The sequence below is a fragment of the Mobula birostris genome, chromosome 11 (assembly GCF_030028105.1).
Source record: "Mobula birostris isolate sMobBir1 chromosome 11, sMobBir1.hap1, whole genome shotgun sequence".
Lineage (NCBI taxonomy): Eukaryota > Metazoa > Chordata > Chondrichthyes > Myliobatiformes > Myliobatidae > Mobula > Mobula birostris.
Window position 1 is genome coordinate 12,608,126 of NC_092380.1, and position 20,846 is coordinate 12,628,971.

The window sequence follows — 20,846 nt, forward strand, 5'->3', positions numbered from 1 at the left end:
CAGCAAGGAGAAAGGTGAAATTTTAGTGCAAGTTTCCAAAAGTAAAACAGAGGTGAATAATTCCTTAGTGGAGTTAGTTTTTATAGATCTGAGGGAAGGTTTAGATTGATCTTCCCAACCATTGAGCACATCTGTATGAAACCGTGTTGTAGGTAAGAAGCATCGATCATCAGAGATCTTCAACACCCAAGCCATGCTTTTTTCTTACCATCAGGTAGAAGGTACAAGAGCCTCAGGGCAGGCAGCACCAGGTTCCAGAACAGTTATTACCCCTCAACTATCAGATTTTTGAACAAAAGAGGAAAACTACACTCACTTGCCCATCCATTGAGATGTTTCCACAACCAATGATCTCACTTTAAGGACTCTTTATCTTATTATCTCCATGTTCTTGTTATTTATTGCTATTTATTTATATTTGCATTTGCATAGTTTGCTGTTCTCTGCACTCTGGTTGATCTTTCATTGACTCTGTTACAGTTACTATTCTATAGATTTTCTGAGTATGCCCGCAGGAAAATGAATCCCAGGGTTGTATATGGTGACATAGATATACTTTGATAATAAAATTTACTTTGAACTTGTTCTGAACAAAGTTTACTTTTGAAATAAAAAAGGATGCAATTGCAGCAGATCTGGCTGTGTTTTCAAATCTATGCTGGTGGTTAGGGTGCTACTAGATGACTGGACGACAGAAAATGTGATGATAGAGGGTTATTTTTGTAATTGGATTCCTTTGACTAGTGGTTCCACAGGAATCAGTACTGAAACCCCTGCTGTTTGTAAAATGCATGAAATATTTGAATGTGGAGGTTGGAATCACAATTAGTCAGCCCACAGATGACTCTAAGATCAGTCGTATTTCTGGTAGTATGGAGGACAGTCTTCAGATTCTGATTTATTTATTTATCACACGGCATTGAAACAAACAGTGAAACGTGCATTTGCACCAACGACCAACACAACCTACGTGTTGACACATGCTGGCGCCAGCGCAGCATGCTCACAATGTTCTGCAGAACAACTACAACAGCTGCAAGAGAATCCCCTTTCCCACTCACTCACACAAACAGACATGCCTCCAACTCCAAGTCAGGCCTGAGGCGCTTAGCCCCAGACCCATTACCTTGGGCCTCTGACCTCTAAAGAAGCTCACTCAGGGGCTTCAACCTTTGAACCTTGACCTCTGGGCTCTCGGACTTCAATCTTCGACCTCTGAACTCGCTGACCTCTGGTTTTTGACCTTTGGCTACAAGGTGACGTTGAGGTGGTGGTGCAAGGGGATTTGCAATGGCTGTCAGAGATTAATCTTGATAGAAGTGAAGTGATGCATTCTGGGAGGCTAGGACCTACACCATGAATGGTAAGGTCTTAGGAAATACCGAGGAACAGAGGAGCCTTGGTGTCCATGTCCAAAATACTTTCAAGAGGTCAAGAGCTGTTAGATAAGATGGTAAATAAGGCATCTTCATTAGTTGGGGCATTGCATACAGAGATAGGGAGGTTAGTCCCCAACATGATAAAACCTTGGTCGGAACCTGGCAGGGGTACTGCATAGAGTTCTAGTCACTGAGGTTTAGGAAGGAGGGAAGAATCTGAAAGAAAGCAGAAGTGCTGTCTGTTACAGCACTAAATATAGTAATGTATAAAATTGAACTGTGAACCATAACAGCTTTGAGATGGTGTGAGTAGGTGTTGCTGCAGAGGGAGACCAGGAAAAGCACGTGTGACATATCGCATTGAGTGTGAGTTAGAGGATGTGAAGAGAGCACTGACCCTCAGTCTTCTGGCACGTTAATAATTCTCTCCCCAGTTGCATTGATGTGTGGGCACGTGGCCAAGTGGTTAAGGCATTCGACTAGCAACCTGAAGGTCGTGAATTTGAACCCCTGCCAAGGCAACATGTTGTGTCCTTGAGCAAGGCACTTAATCACACAGTGCTCTGCAACGACACTGGTGCTAAGTTGTATCGGCCCTTGCCCTTCCCTTGGACAACATCAGTGTCGTGGAGAGGGGAGACTTGCAGCATGGGCAACTGCCGGTCTTCCATACAACCTTGCCCAGGCCTGTGCCCTGGAGAGTGAAGACTTTCCAGGCGCAGATCCATGGTCTCGCAAGACTAACGAATGCCACTGATGTGGAAAATAAACTCTATTTCTCTTCCTACAGACGTGGCCTGACCGGCTAAGCCTTTGATCAAGGCACGAGTCAAGAGTATAGTGTGGTATTCTCCACCTGCCGTGCTGAGTGGAATTCTGAAGAAGTTCAAGCCATCTTCTTGACTGGTCCTCCATCGAACCCCTTAAACATTCATTCCTTCCGTCACCAACACACACATGCTTGTAGTGCGTACCATCTACAAAATGCACTGAAGTTACTTTCCTATTCTATTCCAACCGCATCTCTCAAAACCCGTGACCTAAAATCAGTGGCCACTTTATTAGGTACACCTGTACACCGGCTCGTTAATGCAAATATCTAAACAGTCAATCGTATGGCAGCAGCTCAAGGCATAAAAGCATGTAGACACGGTCAAGAGGTTCGGTTGTTGTTCAGACCAAACAGCAAAATGGGGAAGAAATGTGATCTAAGTGACTGCTTGTCGGTGCCAGACAGGGTGGTTTGAGTACCTCAGAAACTGCTGATCTGCCTGGGATTTTCACGCACAACTATCTCTGGAGTTTACGCACGACTGACTCTAAAATCTAGAGAATGGTGTGAAAAACAAACAAAACAAAATCCAGTGAGCAGTGCGGTCCTGAAAAAAAAAGTCTAGTTAATGAGAGAGATGAGAGGAGGATAGTTAGTCTGGTTCAAGCTGACAGGAAGGCGACAATAACTCAAATAATTACACGTTACAACAGTGGCTTGCAGAAGACGTCTCTGAGAGCAGAACACATTGAAGTTTGAAGTGAATGGGCTACAGCAGCAGAAGACCATGGACATACCCTCAGTGGCCGTTTTATTTAGGTGCAGGGGGTACCTAGTAAAGTGGCCGCTGAGTGCATATGGATAGGAAAAGAACCGGTGAATATGGACTGAATGCAGGATGTGGGATTTAGAGCAGGTAAGGATTAATTATTACCACTGTACCATTGAGAGCACACTTACCAACTGCATCTCAGTGTGGTATGGTCCCGTATCGGACCGCAAAGCACTCCAGCGTGTGGTGAAAACTGCCCAGCGGATTATCGGCACCCAATTGCCCACCATTGAGAACATCTACCATAAACGCTGCCTGGGCAGGGTGAAAAGCATTATCAGGGAGGCATCTCACCCTAACCATGGACTTTTTACTCTCCTCCCATCTGGTAGGCGCTACAGGAGCCTCCGCTCCCGCACCAGCAGGCACAGGAAGAGCTTCTTCCCTGAGTCTGTGATCCTGCTGAACCTCACATCACAGCGCTAAGCAGTATTGCATCCGTATTGTACTGTCTCAGTACTTTTATATTTGTGTGCTGTAGCGCTCCTTTTATTCACAGTTATTTTGTAAATAACACTATTCTTTGCATTTCTGGTCAGATGCTAAATGCATTTCATTGGCTTTGTATCTGTACTCGGCACAATGACAATAAAGTTGAATCTAATCTAATCTAATTAGGCTGAAGCACTTGTTCTAGTCCTGTCCCACTCTATGACTCAACCATTTTGCCACTGATTAGAAGGATTTGCCTGCTGCCACAACAGGTCTATCGCAGATGAAAACTCACTGTTTTTTGGATCACCTGGACCACTGCAATACCTCTGTCAGGCTGCTGTTTATCGATTACATTTTGGCATTCAACACCAACCTCCCCTCAGTATTAATCAACAAGCTTCAAAACCTGGGCCTCTGTACCTCCATCTGCAACTGGCTCCTTGGCTTCCTCCCCAGGAGACCACAGTCTACGTGGATCAGTAAAAACCTTCTTCCTCGCTGACTATCAACGCAGGCACAGCTCAAGGACGTGTGTTTAGCCCACGACTCTTCTCCCTCTACACTCATGACCATGTGGCTAGGCACTCCTCAAACACTGTCCGTAAATTTGCCGATTTCATCACTGTTGCTGGCGGAGTTTCAGATGGAGTTCAGGAAGTGTACAAGAGTGAAATAAATCAGTTGGTTGAGTGGTGTCGCTACAACAACGTCAGTAATTCTAAGAAACTCATTGTGGTCTTCAGGAAAGGGAAGTCAGGAGAACATTCACGTCCTTATTGAGGGGTCAATGATGGAAAGGGTGAGCAGCTTCCAGTTCCTGGGCATCAGCATCTATGAGGATCTATTGTGGGCTCAGCATATTGATACAATCACAAAGACACACCGGCGGCTGCACTTCATTAGGAGCTTGGGGAGATTTGGTATGTCCCTAAAGACATAGGGTGACGGCTGGTGGCGCAGTGAGATCAGCGCCGGGCTCGAGAACGGAGGTTCCCGAGTTCGATCCAGCGACAGACCACCCCCATGCGCGCTCTGATGTCGAGCTCGCAACTCGGCCTCGTAAAATAATACTGCGAAACGTCTGTGCGAGGAGTGGCGCCCCACACAGCCTTTCGAACTGTGCCTTGTAAGGCAGGAAAAATGCCCGACGCTGGCCTCTCAGATCTGAGTCGACGTCATCATCATCATCATCATCATCGTAAAGACAAGCACATTTCCAAAAATGTGCTAGGGAGAGCATTCTGACGGGTCGCATCACTGTCTGGCATGGAGGCTCCAACGCAGACGCTGCGGAAAGCTGTAGACTGGTCCAGCTCCAACATGAGCTCAAGCCTCCCCACCATCAAGGTCATCTCCAAATGGCAGTGCCTCAAGAAGGCGGCATCCATCAGGAAGGACCCTCAGCATCCGGGACGTGCCCTCTTCTGATTTCTACCACAGGGAGGAAGTACAAGAGTCTGAGGAGCCCCACTCAGCCTTTTAGAAACAGTTTCTTCTCCTCTGCCAGCAGGTTTCTGTACTGCGCACGATTCCACATCACTAATCCTCTTTCACGTTATTCATTTCTCATTGTCTTATGGTGATTTTTTTTATCTGTCACACTGTACTGCCGCCACAATCAACCAATTTCACAACATAGGCACCCGTTAGTCTCGTGAGACCGTGGATTTGGGCCTTGGAAGGTTTCCAGGGCGCAGGCCTGGGCAAGGTTGTATGGAAGACCAGCAGTTGCCCATGCTGCAAGTCTCCCCTCTCCACGCCACTGATGTTGTCTAAGGGAAGGGCATTAGGACCCATACACTGGTGTCATCGCAGAGCAATGTGTGGTTAAGTGCCTTGCTCAAGGACACAACATGTTGCCTCAGCCAAGGCTCGAACTAGTGACCTTCAGATCACTAGATGAATGCCTTAACCACTTGGCCATGCGCCAACACGTGTCACAACATGTGTCAGTGATAATAGATGATTCTAAAGACTGGTATAACCATATAACCATATAACAATTACAGCACCGAAACAGGCCATCTCGGCCCTTCTAGTCCGTGCCGAACTCTTACTCTCACCTAGTCCCACCGACCTGCACTCAGACCATAACCTTCCATTCCTTTACTGTCCATATAGCTGTCCAATTTAACTTTAAACGACAACATCGTACCAGCCTCAACCACTACTGCTGGAAGCTCATTCCACACAGCTACCACTCTCTGAGTAAAGAAGTTCCCCCTCATGTTACCCCTAAACTTTTGTCCTTTAACTCTCAACATGTCCTCTTGTATGAATCTCCCCCACTCTCAATGGAAAAAGCCTATCCACGTCAACTTTATCAATCCCCCTCATAATTTTAAACACCTCTATCAAGTCCCCCCTCAACCTTCTACTCTCCAAAGAATAAAGACCTAACTTGTTCAACCTTTCTCTGTAACTTAGGAGATGAAACCCAGGCAACATTTTAGCAAACCTCCTCTGTACTCTCTCAATTTTATTGACATCCTTCCTATAATTCGGTGACCAGAACTGTACACAGTACTCCAAATTTGGCCTTAAAAAATGCCTTATACAATTTCAACATTACATCCTTTGGTATTGCAAGCCATTAACCAGACTGCATTTGTTCTGTTTTGTTTTGTGAACTTGGGGCAAGTTTCCACACTGACAAGTCGGAGAAATGATCTTTATCATTTAAATTTGTAACCTACTCGTTGTTTAAAGGGATCAGTTTGTCCTTTATAATTGGCTTTGATCTGAAAAGTACTTCAGTGAATGTGGTGACACAAGTGTTCTGCAGGTGGTGCAAATCTTAAAAGTTCAAAATAAAATTTATTATCAGAGTACGTACACGTCACTACGTACAACCCTGAGATTCATTTTCCTGTGGGCATACTCAGCAGATCTATAGAACAGTAACTGTAAACAGGATCAATGAACAACAAACTGTGCAAATGCAAATATAAATAAATAGCAATAAATAACGAGAGCATGAAATAACAAGATAAATTGTCCTTAAAAGTGAGACCATCAGTTGTGAGAACACCAGAAATGGAATGGGTGTAGTTATCCCCTTCACGGTTGAGGGGTAGTAACTGTTCTTGAGCCTGGTGGTGCGAGTCCTGAGGCTCCTGTACCCTCTACCTGATGGCAGCACCGAGGAAATCTTAAGAGGCACACACAGAATTCTGGAGGGTCTCGGCCCCAAACGGCGACTGTTCATTTCCCTCCGGAGATGTTGTCTGACCTGCTGAGTTCTTCCAGCATTTTGTGTGTTTTGCTCAGTGAGTGTGGGAGATTGGGAAGTTGAGCAGAAATGCAAGTCTTTCTGAATATAAATATAATATTGATTGTCATTGGTCACAGACAATTCACCCTCATTCAACAATGCCGTGCGATGGAATCTGGACATTCTCAGCTCAAAGGTTCATTTCCAGAGCTCGACTGATAACGCCCCATCGAGCGAGAGAACTCTCGGACGGAGCCAGCCTCGCTGCTTTAAGTCAAATATGTTACGCACGTTACAAAGCAGGGCGTTCCAGCCTTATGGTGACGTATGGTAGCCACGGAAACCTCGGGCCAATGACAGAGTCCACATCTGTTTATGACGGAGCGCCTGAAGCGGAGGAGCCGAGCGGAGTCGGAAGTAGCGGCGGAGTTCCATGGCAGTGCCCACGGCCGGATAGGGAAGCCCAGGTGCAGAGATAGGGGCTCCGGGGATGGAAGTCGGAGGACATCAGAGGATGATGCGAGAACTCACGGATGGCACTCCTTGCTGGGCAGCAGAATGGGACTCGGTCTACGACCAGGAATAAGGGAAAAGGCACGGCTCCAGAGTGGGGAAAGACCCGTGTCAGATTCAGAGTGTATAGAGTCCAGTGTCCAGCTCCAGGGAGCTGAGATCCAGTGACAGGCAGCTGGAGAAAGGCTGGGATCTGGTGACTGATGTCAGGATTGGGGGTGACACTTACTGTGTTCTCTTTCGTTGCCGTTTTTAAAAAAAAAATTAACCAGTCACCCTGAACCAGTCAGCAGAGCTCAACTGTTCTGCATTAAACCCTGGTCAATCCGATTTCTCTAACCTGGACGTCAGCGTTTGAGAGATTAGCTCTTTCAAGGCTCAATTCCTCACAGTTACCTGCTGTTGTTCAACACACAACCCTCCTGCTCCTCACCCCTCAGTCTTGTATCAAGATGGCTTTTGAGCTGGATGGTTTGCAAGCGGAGTGCGACATTGATTTGTGAGTATTATAGTGCATGAGAGGATGTCTGGGACTCACCCAGCGGACGGCACCCCTTTCTCCGTGACGTCCACTCCTCTGATGCCAAGTGAAGGGCAAAGGGTCAAGAAACAATGAAGTAAAACAAGACTTTCCGGGACTTGAGTCGTTGATTTTAGGGGGAAGGGTATGCCCCAGGAGATAGTTTGATGAGTTAACACCAGAGGTGAGCATGAATGGAGAGGGCGAAGGAATATAAAGGGTGTGAAGGTAGCGAGCACGAGGACAAGGGTGTTCCGTGGGGCTGGGTGTGTGGTGAGTGAGGGGGTGGGGGAATATGAGCTGGCTGAGGCTGGGGAGAGTTTAAAAAATCATAGAAACTTACGCCAGAAAATAACACGCAGAAGAAGCGAAGTGAAACGAATGGGCCGGTGTATGGCGGGTGGAACGTGGTGGCTGTCCATGGAAATGTAAAATGAGACAAGTGTTTCTACCCCCCCCCCCCATTGTGAGTTAGCAGCACACACAAAGTGCTGGAGGAACTCAGCAGGCCAGGTAGCATCTATGGAGCGGAATCAGATGAAAGGGCCTTGGCCTGAAATGTCGACTGTTTATTTGTTTATTCCTCTCTATAGAAGCTGCCTGACCCGGTGAGTTCCTCCAGCATTGTGTGTGTGTGTGTTACTCCAGAATTTCCAGTATCTGCAGATCCTTTTGTGTTTGTGAGTTCCCAACCTCCTTGAACTTCCTAGCGTAAGTGAAGTATCCTGAAATACCCTCTACTCCCTTCTCTCAATTAACTCACATCCTCTATTGACATTCCTGCCAAGGCAGGGGTTCCCAACCTTATTTTTTATGCCATGGGCCAATATCACTGAGCAAGAGGTCCGTGGACTCCAGTTTGGGAACTCCTCTGCTAAGGAAAGGGACGTTGTGTGTGGAAGGGGAGTTGAAGGACGGTACAGGCTTTGAGTAAAAACTTTCAGCTATGTCTGTACCATAAATGAAAGCAATATCACCGCATCTAACAACTAACGTAATTCACGTGACTTCATCTTTCATTATCCATGTGATGTCACCAGCAACCTGTCACAGTGACGTCAACCCTTAAGGATTGAACTCAATCGTTCCCCACTAATAGGCACCCCTGATTTCTGATGAGCACATTCCCAGTCTTGACTGAGGTCCATGGGGGTGTCACTTCAATTTCACACATGGACATTCAGCTGGTTGCCGTCAGGGTCTCAGTGCCAGATACACTATAATAAAGAAAGAAAGATACCCTCAGTGGCCACTGTTGCTGTAGCCCATCCCGTTCAAGGTTCGATGTGTTTTGCATTCTTCTGCACACCACTGTTGTATAATACGTGGTTATTTGAGTTACTGTCACCTTCCTGTCAGCTTGAACTGGTCTGGCCATTCTCATCTGACCTTTCTCATTAACAGAGTGTTTACCCCCACAGAACGGCTGCTCACTGGATGTTCTCTTTTTTGTTTTTTTCTCTACACCAGGCTCTGTAAACTCTAGAGACTGCTGTGCATGAAAATCCCAGGATCTGCTGTGCAGAAAATCGGCAGTTTCTGAGATACTCAAACCACCCCATTTGGCACCAACAATCATTCCACGATCAATCACCTAGATCATATTTCTTCCCCATTCTGATGTTTGGTCTGAACAACAACTGGACCTCTTGACCGTGTCTGCATGCTCTTATGCATTGAGTTGCTGTCACCTGATTGGCTGATTAGATATTTGCATTAACAAGCAAGCGTACCTAATAAAGGACACCTGTACGCCCAATCATTAATGCAACTTAATGAAGTAGCCAGTGATCACTGATGGCAGTGTTACACATAACAGATCTGAAAGTTAGTGCAGGCATTCTGTTACATTGATAAAGTCTCAGTGGGGGATAAATTCTCCTGACAGCTGGAGCAGGCTGTGATCTGCTTTAAACTGCCAGCTCTAATCTGTCACCTCCCTGAGAAAACCTTTGCCTCACTTCCTCAAGCTGAAATGACTGCTTAAAGGGGGATGGCAAAGTTATCAGGGTGGCAGCGTGTGCCAGTGATGCAGCAAAGTGCCACCCTACGGTCAGGAAAGTTGCAGGGCATGTTCTTCATCCTGCACAGTAGATTCTGGAGTTTGCATCTAACATTGTCCCCTTCACCACTCCCTCGACCAGAGATTCCCAACGTGTGGTCCACAGACCCCTCAGTTAATGGTAGGGGACCATAACATTAAAAAAGGCTGGTAACCCACTCCTTCACCGTGCCCTGATTTAAACTCCAGAATTATCCTCTGCTGGGAGGACAGTAAGTTTTCTCCTGAAACATTCAAAAGGCCAAAACCATTACTTTATTTATCTGTCTGGAGGTACAGTGCAGAACAATGACCTGTACTGCCCAGCAACCCATCTTTTTAATAGTTAACCCTAGCCTGTTTACAAGACAAGTTACAATGACAATTAACCTAATAAACAATATGCCTTTGAAATGTGGGAGGGAACTGGAGCACCTAGAGGAATCCCACACCTTCATGGGAGGACGTACAAACTGCTTACAGAGGGCACTGGACTTGAACTCCAAACTCCAATGAGCTGTAATAGCATCGCGCCAAAGTTCTCGTCATAAATTTTGTTACCCAGCCACTGGCTGCATCCCTCCCCTTTCCCCAGAACACCAAGAGATTCTGCAGATGCTGGAATTCTGTGTTGCCTGGAAAATTGGCCGGACTTGTCACATGGTTGGTGTGGCATAGAATGTTGATCACCTGACTGTGGTATGTTGGATCACATGACTATGTCATCGTACAGTCCATTAGGACACACCCTCTTCTCATTACTACCATCAGGGAGGAGGTGCAGGAGCCAGAAGACCCACACGCAACGTTTTAGGAACAGCTTCAGTAATGATAAATCTGATTCTGATTCTGAATCTAACATCTGCTGCCTGGTGATCATTTAAGATCTCTCATCCGCCATTTCTGACCTCTTGTTCGTTTTTGGGTATAACTTCATCTGCTCAAATCCTAAATTCTGGATTATCTCCTCCCTCGAAACCCTTCTGTCTCTCTTCACCTTACAAGGTGCCCCTCAAAAGCCACCCATTTGAATAATCTTTTAGTTGCCTTCCATAATATCTCTGTGTGGTGCAGAGTCAGTTTTATGTCCGGTAACATTTCCGCACAGTACCCTGGGATGTTTTATCCGATTAAGTACTCTGTGCAAATGCAAGTTAAGCTTCCTTCTGCCTTAACAGTGACAGAGTTCTTCTTGTCCTTACTTGCCACCCCATGAGCCTTCGCATTCAGCACGCTATTCTCCACAATTTCCACCATCTCCAATGGGATTCCACCACCATTCACATCTTTACCTGCCCCACCCTTGCCGCTTTCCACTGTGATCTCCTTGTCCATTTGTCCCTCCCCACAAATCACCCACCTGGCACATATCCCTGCAAGTGACAGAACTGTTACACTGGCCCATTCACCTCCATCCAGGGCCTCAAAGTCCTTCGAGGTGAGGCAAGGGTCCCTATTGGGGTCGTCTATTGTGTCTGATGGGCCTGATGCGGCCTCCTCTACGTTGGTGAGACACGTCACAAATTGGCAGACCATGTTGTTGAGCACCAAAAGCAGAATTTCCCAGTGGCCAACCATTTTAATTGCTATCCCCATTCCTGTTCTGACTGTCAGCCCATTTCCTCCTCTTTTGCCGCAAGGCCACTCTCTTGGTGAATGAACAACGCCTCCTATTTCGTCTGGGTAGCCTCCAACCCCTCCCCTTCCCTCTTCTTCCATTCCCCCTCTGTGGCCTCTTGCCTCTTCTCTTCCCCTGCCTATCACCTCCCCCAGGTGCCTCTCCTTCTTCCCTTTCTCTCATGGTCCTCTCTTCTCTCCTATCAAATTCCTTCTTCTCCAGTCCTTTACCTTTCCCACCCACCTGGCTTCACCTATCATCTTCTAGCTATCCTCCTTCCCCTCCCCCCATATTCTTTATCCTGGTGCCTTTCCCCTTTGTATCCAGTCCTGAAGCCGGGACTGGCCTGAAATGTCGACTGTTTATTCATTTCCATAGATGCTGCCTGACCTGCTGAGTTCCTCCAGCATTGTGTGTGTGTGTGTGTGTGTGTGTGTGTGTGTGTTGCTAGTTAATATGATGGCCTTGGCCTCTCATTTCCTTATTGGAAGAATCCACTGCAACCCTTGGATACAGGAAGCATAGTCATGGTAACTAGACAAATGACAGTTTATTAATAGTATTTCTGTCTCTCACTCACTCCATGTTTGCCTCTCACTCATTCCCTTTCTGTGTTTCTGATGCCAGGATTAACAATTCTTCAATTTATTCTACAATGCTCCCAGGAAGGTAAGTTGAATATTTTTTTTCTACTATTTTTAATTCCATAGGTTTTTTTTTCTTTCCTATAAGATCCAGTTTGCTTTGTGAACCCATTTACCAAGGTTGTACATGAGAGATATTGCTATGTTCTTTCAGGCTCTCCGCTTGTCTCTAGTTGTGCCCCTGCTCTTCCTCACAGGATGAATATTCCCCGAAGCAATGCCTGTCCGCTCCTGCATTGTCCACCTTTACTAGCCGCTAGTGGTTCACACCCCCCACCCCCAGATGTGCTCCACAGATTCTCACCCTTATCCAAAGCAATCCCTCCTACCTCATACTCCTGGTCCCTGGTCATCTTCTCCCCACCCTCAACATAGACCCACCTCTGCCCGTCATCTTCTGCTCCACTCCCACCCCACCAACCCAATCCCAACTCCTCCCTCACCGCCTGCTCCACCACCAACCCCTCTCACCCTCTCACTGTCACTCCATTTGGTACGTCCCCAAAGGCTCCGGCTATTTTCTACAGACGCACCCGGAGAGCTTTCGGACTGGTTGAAAGAGGCTGTAGACTCAACCAGCTCCATCATGGGCAAATCTTCAAAAGTGCTGCCTCGGGAAGGTGGCATCCATTATTGAGGACCCTCACCACCTGGGACATGCCCTCTTCTCATTACGGCCATCAGGGAGATAGTACGGGACCCTAAAGTCCCACACTCAATGTTTCAGGAATAGCTTCTTCCCCTCCACTATCAGATTTACGAAAGGTCCATGAACACTATCTTGCCATTAATCTTTCACACTATTGATTTATTTATCTAATTTTGTTGGAAATTATACTAACACTATATGTCTTACACTGTACTGCTGCCACATAACATCAAATTTCATGACACACACTACTGCGCAAATCCTAGGCACATATAACCACACCCTCACATATAGCCAAGGTGCCTAAGATTTTTGCACAGTGCTGTAGTAATTTTATTTATTGCACTGTACTGTGTTTTGGCGCGTGGCCAGGTGGTTAAGGCATTCGTCTAGTGATCAGAAGGTTGCTAGTTCGAGCCTCAGCTGAGGCAGCGTGTTGTGTCCTGAGAAAGGCACTTAACCACACATTGCTCTGCGATGACACCAGTGCCAAGCTGTATTGGTCCTAGTGCCCTTCCCTTGGACAACATCGGTGGCGTGGAGAGGGGAGACTTGCAGCATGGGCAACTGCTGGTCTCCCATACAACCTTGCCCAGACCTGCGCCCTGGATACCTTCCAAGGCACAAATCCATGGTCTCATGAGACTAACGGATGCCTATAACTGAGTGATGATAAACTTGATTCTGATATGGGTCTCTATTGTGGACTGAGAGTGGGAAGACGGGAATCCTGGTTGGGAAAAGGGAGAGGAGAGGGAGCAGGAAATACCAGAGAAACATTCTGTAGTGATCAGTAAGCCAATTGACCTTGCCCGGTGTCTCAGGGCTGGGTGCGTCTGCACCTGTGCCGCTCCCTGGCCCCTGACCCTCCTTCTCTGCCACCCCATATCCCTCCCAGGGTGCTCCACCCTCGCCATTCCTAACATCCTTTTCTCCGGCCGGATTTACAAACACGCTCTCCGCTCCACGTTGGCAAATACAGTTCTGTGCAAAAGTCTTAGGCACGCTGGCTATATATACTCTATGTGCCTAAGACTTTGCACAGTAATGTTCCTCGGTGATTCATCAGTGATTGATTCTCCTTCTGGTCTTCATTGCCCCTCCACCATCAATCCCTTCCACCACCAACTCTTAGCTCCCTCATCACTCCATACCTACCCTCGCACCTCATTCCTTGCCAAGATTTCTGAAACCCTCCCCCCTCATCTGCACTGGCCCCACCTTTGCACCCTGTGCTGTGTAGATTGACATCTGGTGTCTCTGCTTCTCACACAGTGTTTTGGACGAGGATAGTCAGAGTCTGCGACAGCAGAGGTTTGACAATCAGGTAGGCGGCTGGGCGGGCCTTGAAATGATGTGTTTGTAGCTTCTGCGATAGTCTGCCAGTGTCTGCACCCACTAAATGTTTGGGGCAGGATTTGGAAAAGGCTCAAAGTACAGTACAAAGAAAATTTATTATCAAAGTACATATACGTCACCTCAGAGATTAATTTTCTTGCGGGGGCTTACGGGAAAATAAAGAAATACAATTGAGTCAGCGTTGAAGTGAGTGAAGTTATCCACGCTGGTTCAAGATCGAGACGTAGCTGCCTGAGACTTTTGCACAGTACTGTCCCTTGAGATCAGTTTTCTTGAGGGCATTCACAGTAAAGTAGGGAAATGCGATAAAAACTGCACACCGAGACAGGCAAACCACCAGTGTGCAATTGAAGACAAGCCATGCCAATACAAAAGTAAATCACTAATACTGAGAACATGTGTCATAGAGCCCTTGAAAGTGAGTTTATAGGTTGTGGGATCAGTTCAGAGTTGAGGTGAGTGAAGTTATCCACACTGGTTCAGGAACTTGATGGCTGAAGAGTAAGAACTGTTCCTGAACCTGGTGCTGTGGGACCTAAGGCCTCTGTACCTCCCGCCCAATGGTAGCAGCAATGTTGAAAGTGAATGAACTTGCTGCTTCTTCCCTGGGGATGCATCTTGGGGCAATTTCTCTGTATCAAACCTGCGCTGATCATGCTGGGATAATTATCTGTCTCTGCTGATCATGAGGCTGAACTAAACCAAACCTGCACATGACCCAGATCCCTTGCTTCACTGTATGTTCACATGCCCATGTAGATGCCTCCGAAATGTCCTATACCTAATAATAGAGGCCACTGAGCGTATGTTTGTGGTCTTCCACTGCTGTGGCCCCTCTATTCAAGGTTCAACGATTTGTCCATTCAGAGATGCTCTTCTACACACCACTGTTGTAACGTGTGGTTTTTGAGTTACTGTTGCCTTCCTGTCAGCTTGAACCAGTCTGGTCATTCTCCTCTGACCTCTCTCATTAACAAAGCATTTTCACCACAGAACTGCCACTCACTGGATGCTTTTATTTTTGTTTTTCACACCATTGTTAGTAAACTCTAGAGCAGTGGTTCCCAAGCTGGGGTCCACAGACACCCCTCGGTTAATGGTAGGGGTCCATAGCATAAAGAAGGTTAGGAACCTCTGCCCTAGATGCTGTTGTGCATGAAAATCCCAGGAGATCAGCAGTTTCTGAGATCCTCAAACCACCCCATCTGGCACCAACTATCACTCCACAGTCAAACTCACTTCCCCATTCAGATACTCGGCCTGAATAACTGAACCTCTTGACTATGTCTGCACAATTTTGTGCATTGAGTTGCCCGCGTAATTGGCTAATTAGATACTTGCATTAATGAGCAGGTGTACAGGTGTACCCTAGAAAGTGGCCACCGAGTGTTTGGAGTTCTGTAACTGCTCTGGAAGTAGCTGGGACAACGTAGAGGGAGCTTCACTCTGACTCTGCCTGTGCTGTAACAGCTCTTTTGGTTATTTGTCCCTGTTTTCTCAGAGGAATCTCTTGCAACAGAAACAGAGGCGGAAACGGCAGGATGTCCTAATGGTTCAGGCCAACCCACATGTCAAGGTGAAGCCCAGACACCAAAAAGAGCAGCTATCTTCATTTGAAAGTCACAGTATGAACGTGCTTTCAGGTACCACATTTACTCTTGCGCAATGAGGGGGTTGTCTATTCACGCAGATTCAAAGTTCAAAGTAAATTTACTTTCAAAGTACGTATATAAGACATAGGAGCAGAATTAGGCCACTTGGCTCATCAAATCTACGATGTCAATCCATCATGTTAGTTAGTTACTGCCTGTTATGCTGCTGGTGCTTAGGGCAGCAATGAAGTTCCTCCATCTCTCTTGATCTTGGAACTGTTCAGGGCTTCCTTCATTGTGCCAATATCTTCCTCGTGGTTTCCACTACTGTCAGTCATGCAAATCCCGGGCGGAGACTCAGGAATATTGTCGCACACAGATGTAAGATTCTGCATTGCTGTTTGCGTAGCAATTTTTTTGACCAGTCAGGGTTGTTAGCCCTGAGCTAAACCACTGAACCAGGAGGACCGGTGGACCAGTCTTAGTCTGGCCTCTGCCCTTAAACTTGTTTGGCATGGGTGACCTTACTAGAAGTCAAAGCACAAGGCCCTGACTCCAGCCAACACAGCTCTCTGGGTCATTGAGGCAGAGGCCTCCAAATGCTATATGACAAATTGTGGTCCTCTTGAAGGATTCCTTCATGGCTGATATATTATCCCTCTCAACCCCATTCTCCTGCCTTCCCTCCTTAGCCTTTGACGCCCTGACTAACCAAGAACCTATCAACCTTTGCTTTAATTATACACAATGACTCGCCCTCCATAGTCATCCATGGCAATGAATTCCACAGATTCACCACTCTCTGGTTCATGAAATTCCTCCTCATCTCTGTTCTAAATGGAGGTCTTTCTATTCAGAGGTTGTGCCCTCTGGTCCTAGACTCGCCCACTACAGGAAACACCCTCTCCACATCCACATTATCAAAGCTTTTAAATTTTCAATAGGTTTCAATGAGATGCCCCCCCACCAACTCTTCTAAGTTCCAGCGAGTACAAGCCCAGAGCAATCAAATGCTCCTCATGCATTAACCCTTTAATTCTGGAATCATTCCCATGAATCTCTTCTGGACTCTCTCCAATGCCAACACATCTTTTCTTAGATAAGGGGTCCAAAACAATTTACAGTGCTCTGTGTAGTCTGACCAATGCCTTATTAACCCTGAGCCTAGTTCTAGTCATCTCGAAAAGAATGCTAACATTGCATTTGCCTTCCTTGGGAATCCTGTGCAAGGATTCCCAAGATCCTTTGCACCTCTAATTTCTGAATTTTCTCCACATTTAGAAAATGGTCCTCCAAGAGGACTACAACCTTGATGTTAGGTTTGGTTGGCTTGCGTGCCTCAATGACCCAGAGAGCTATGTTGGCCGGAGTCAGAGCTTTGGCAATTGGTAGGGTCACCCATGCCAAACAGGTCAAAGGCCAGACTACGAATGGCCCACCGGTCTTCCAGGGTTAGGGGTTCTGCTCAGGGCTAACAACCCTGAATGGTAAAGCAAAATTGTTATGGAAACAGCAATGAAGACTCCTGCTACATCTGAGTGTGACGGAATTCCTGAGTTTCCACCCGGGACTTGCATGACTGATAGTATTGAAAACTGAGAAAAAACTACTGATGTAATGAAGGAAGCTCTGAGCACCGCCAGAGATGGAGGACCTTCATTGCTGCCCTAAACGCCAGTGGTGTAATGGACAGTAAGTAAGTTAGAAAATAGTCTACACATTTATTCCTTAAAAAGTGCATGGTTGCCTCATACTCACTTTAGAATATTTCTTCATCTTCGGGGTGTATCTATCCTGTAGTTTCTGCATTGCCTCCAGAAATTCCAGCCATTGCTGTTCTGCCATCATCCCTGAGGGTGTCCCATTCTAATCAACTTTGGCCAGCTCCTCTCTCATACCTCCGTAATTTCCTTTACTGCACTGTTATACTGATACATCTGACTTTATCTTCTCCCTCTCAAACTGCTGGGTGAATTCGATCATATTATGGTCATGGTTTCCTAAGGGTTCCTTTACCTTAAGTTCCCTAATCAAATCTGGTTCATTCCTCAGCACCCAATAGAATTACGTTTCCCCTACTGGACTCAACCACAAGCTGCACTAAAAAGCCATCCCATAGGTATTCTATAAATTCTCTCTCTTGAGATCCAGCACCAACCTGATTTTTCCAATCTATCTGTGTATATATAACTCCCATCAGGGTCCTTTTTACCGTTGCATTTTCTTGACTCTGCCCACAAGGGTTCTACATTTTTTTGACTCTCTTGTCACCTCTTTCTAAAGATTTGATTTCATTTTTTACCAACAGAGTCATGTCACCGCCTCTGTCTCCCTGTCTGTCCTTTCAACACAATGTGTATCCTTGGATGTTAAGTTTCCAACTATAATCTTCTTTCAACCATGCCTCAATGACTCAAAGTCACACCTGCCAATCACTAGTTGCACTACAAGATCATCCACCTATTCCTTGTACTGCCTGCATTTAAACATAATACCTTTAGTCCTATGTTCATCAACCTTTTTGATTTTGCCCCCATAACTCGTCCCACTGACTGCAATTTTGCCCTGTCATCTGCCTGTCTTTCCTCACAGTCTCACTATGCAATGCGTTGACTTCTATACCAATTGCCCCATCCTTCGCCCCATCACTCTGGTTCCCGTCCCCCTGCCTAATTATTTTAAACTCTCCCCCACAGCTCGAATAAACCTGCCTGCAAGGATATTGGTACCCCTCAGGTTCAGGTGTAACCCGTCCCTGAGATTAATTTCCATGCACAGTAGAACAAAGAAATACAAGATAATCAATAAAAAAACTACACAGAAATAAAGACCAACAAACAACCAAAGTGCAAAAGAAGGCAAACTGTGTAAATATATATAAAATAAATAATATTGAGAACATGAATTGTAGAGTCCTTGAAAGTGAGTCTATAGGTTGTGAAATTAGTGTCGGATATGAGATTAGTCTTGTGGACACAGCTGGGAGCAACTTGCCACAGAAAGATTTGGTCCATCACCTAATTAATGTATGAGGGGTGTGATATGTTCATGGCCTAAGGTAGAAGGAGTCAATTTTAGAAAGCCTAGCACATTTATTTTTCAACGTAGTCCCCTCCTACATTTACACACTTAGTCCAGCGGTCGTGGAGCATACGGATCCCTTCTTTGTAGAAGTTGGCATCTTGGACCTCCAGAAAGTGGTCCACAGCAGGGGTGATTGATAAGTTTGTGGCCTAAGGTAGAAGGAGATGCACACACAGTTCAACTCTTTGAGTGATTATGCAGAAAGTTTGAAGGGTAATAACTCATCTCCGTCTACCTTAGGTCACAAACTTATCAATCACCTCTGCTGTGGACCCCCTTCTGGAGGTCCAAGACGCTGACTTCTACAAAGAAGGGATCCGTATGCTCCACAACCGCTGGACTAAGTGTGTAAATGTAGGAGGGGACTATGCTGAAAAATAAATGTGCTAGGTTTTCTAAAATTGACTCCTTCTACCCGAGGCCACAAACTTATCAATCACCCCTCATATAGGCTTGGAATTGTCTCTGGGTCAGTGGGTTAGGGGTAAGATCTTTGATGACACGTGTAAGCTCCATTGAATTGGTCTTTGTTGGAGGAGAGAGAAACGAAACAGAGATTTCTCTCGGAGAGAAAAGGTCTGGGTCAAGCAGGATGCTAATAGGAGATATAATATTAGAGGTGCATTGGGAGGGTATCCTGGCTGACTGCAGCATGGCTTGATATGGAAACATTAATGCCCTGGAACGGAAAGTGTCAGATACAGCCCAGCCCACCCCATCATTGAGGACATTTACAAGGAGCACCACCATAAGAAAGCAGCCTCTATCATCAAGGACCCCAAACACCCAGGCCATGCATTCTTCTCACCTCTACCACTGGGCAGGAGGTCCCACACCACCAGATTCAGGAACAGTTCTCTGTACAACCATCAGGCTCCTGACCAGCTTGGATAACTTCAGCCAGCTCAAATCCAAATTGAATCCACAGCCTACGGATTCTCTTTCCAGGACTCTGCAATACACACAAAATGCTGGAGGAGCTCAACAGGTCAGGCAGCATCCATGGAAAAGAATAGACAGTCAACATTTTGGGCGAGCCTCTTCTTCAGGACTGAGAAAGACGAGGGAAGGTGCCAGAATGGAAAAGTGGTGGGGGAAGGAAAATGTAAAGGTGGCGGGAGCGGAAGGAGGATAGCTGGAAGGTGATATGTGAAGCCTGGTGGGTGGGAAAGGTCAAGGGAAGGGGTGCAGTGCCAGCTGGAGCACGTCCAGCACCTCTTTAAGAAAAAAGCCGAAATAAACAAGCTAATTAATTAGGTGCCGCCTTGGGTGATTTGAATGCCTCAGAAGCTGCTGACCTCCTGGGATTTTTATGCACAACAGACTCTGGAGTTTACAAAGTATGGTGCCAAAAACAAAAAAAAAATCCAGCGAGTGGATTTAACAAGATGTTTTCACTCACAGAACAGCCACTCGCTGGATTTTATTTTTTGTTTTTGGCACCATTCTTTGTAAACTCCAGAGTCTGTTGTGCATAAAAATCCCAGGAGATCAGCAGTTTCTGAGATACTCAAATCACCCTGGGTGGCACCTAATTAACTAGCTTGTTTATTTTGGCTTTTTTCTTAAAGAGATGCCGGACGCGCTCCGGCTAGCACTGCACCCCTGGTCAAGGGCTGGAGAAGAGGGAGACTGATAGGAGGAAAGAGTAGAGCATAAGAGAAAGGGAAGAAGGAGGCAACCCAAGGGGAAGTAAGAGACAAGTGAGAAGAGGTGAAAGGTCAGAGTGGAGAATAGGGGAAGGCAGGGCATGAAACTGGTGTTCATGCCATCAGGTTGGAGGGTACCGAGACAGAATAGAAGGTGTTGCTCCCCCACAATGAGGGTGGCCTCAGCTTGGCACAGGAGGAGGCCATGGACCGACACTTTGGAGCGGGAAGGGAAATCTGAATTAAAATGTTTGGCTGCCAGGAAGTCCTGCTTGTGGTGGAGGGTATGGAAGTGTTTGATGAAGTGGTCCCCCAATTTATGAGGGGTCTCACCAGTGCAGAAGAGGCCTCATCGGGAGCACTGGACACAACAGACACCCCCAGCATATTCGCAGATGAAGTGTCGCCTCACCAACTCATGCTCTTGGTATTATCTACTTATTTTGCTCAATTTGTCTTCTCTTGCATAGTGATTGCTTGCCGGTCTTTGTTTATGGTTTTCATAAACTCTGTTGTATTTTATTTTCCCTTCAATGCCTGCAAGA

At 46.4% G+C, this 20,846-nt stretch overlaps 1 protein-coding gene across 4 annotated transcripts in view; it reads left to right on the forward strand.

Moving 5' to 3' along the window:
* The first annotated feature begins 7,029 nt into the window (after positions 1 to 7,029).
* LOC140205411 (tubby protein-like) overlaps positions 7,030 to 20,846 on the forward strand; it is a 59,224-nt gene continuing 45,407 nt past the window's right edge. For 3 of the 4 annotated variants that reach the window (XR_011887832.1, XM_072273008.1, XM_072273011.1), the window contains exons 1-4: positions 7,030 to 7,644; positions 11,952 to 11,993; positions 13,893 to 13,944; positions 15,478 to 15,619. Coding sequence is in view for 3 of the 4 variants with exons in the window: in XM_072273008.1 (XP_072129109.1) it covers positions 7,598 to 7,644; positions 11,952 to 11,993; positions 13,893 to 13,944; positions 15,478 to 15,619 (283 nt within the window). In the remaining variant the exon portion in view is untranslated. Of the gene's footprint in view, positions 7,645 to 11,946; positions 11,994 to 13,892; positions 13,945 to 15,477; positions 15,620 to 20,846 lie in introns of those variants that run through there. The other variant, XM_072273012.1, reaches the window with a different exon arrangement.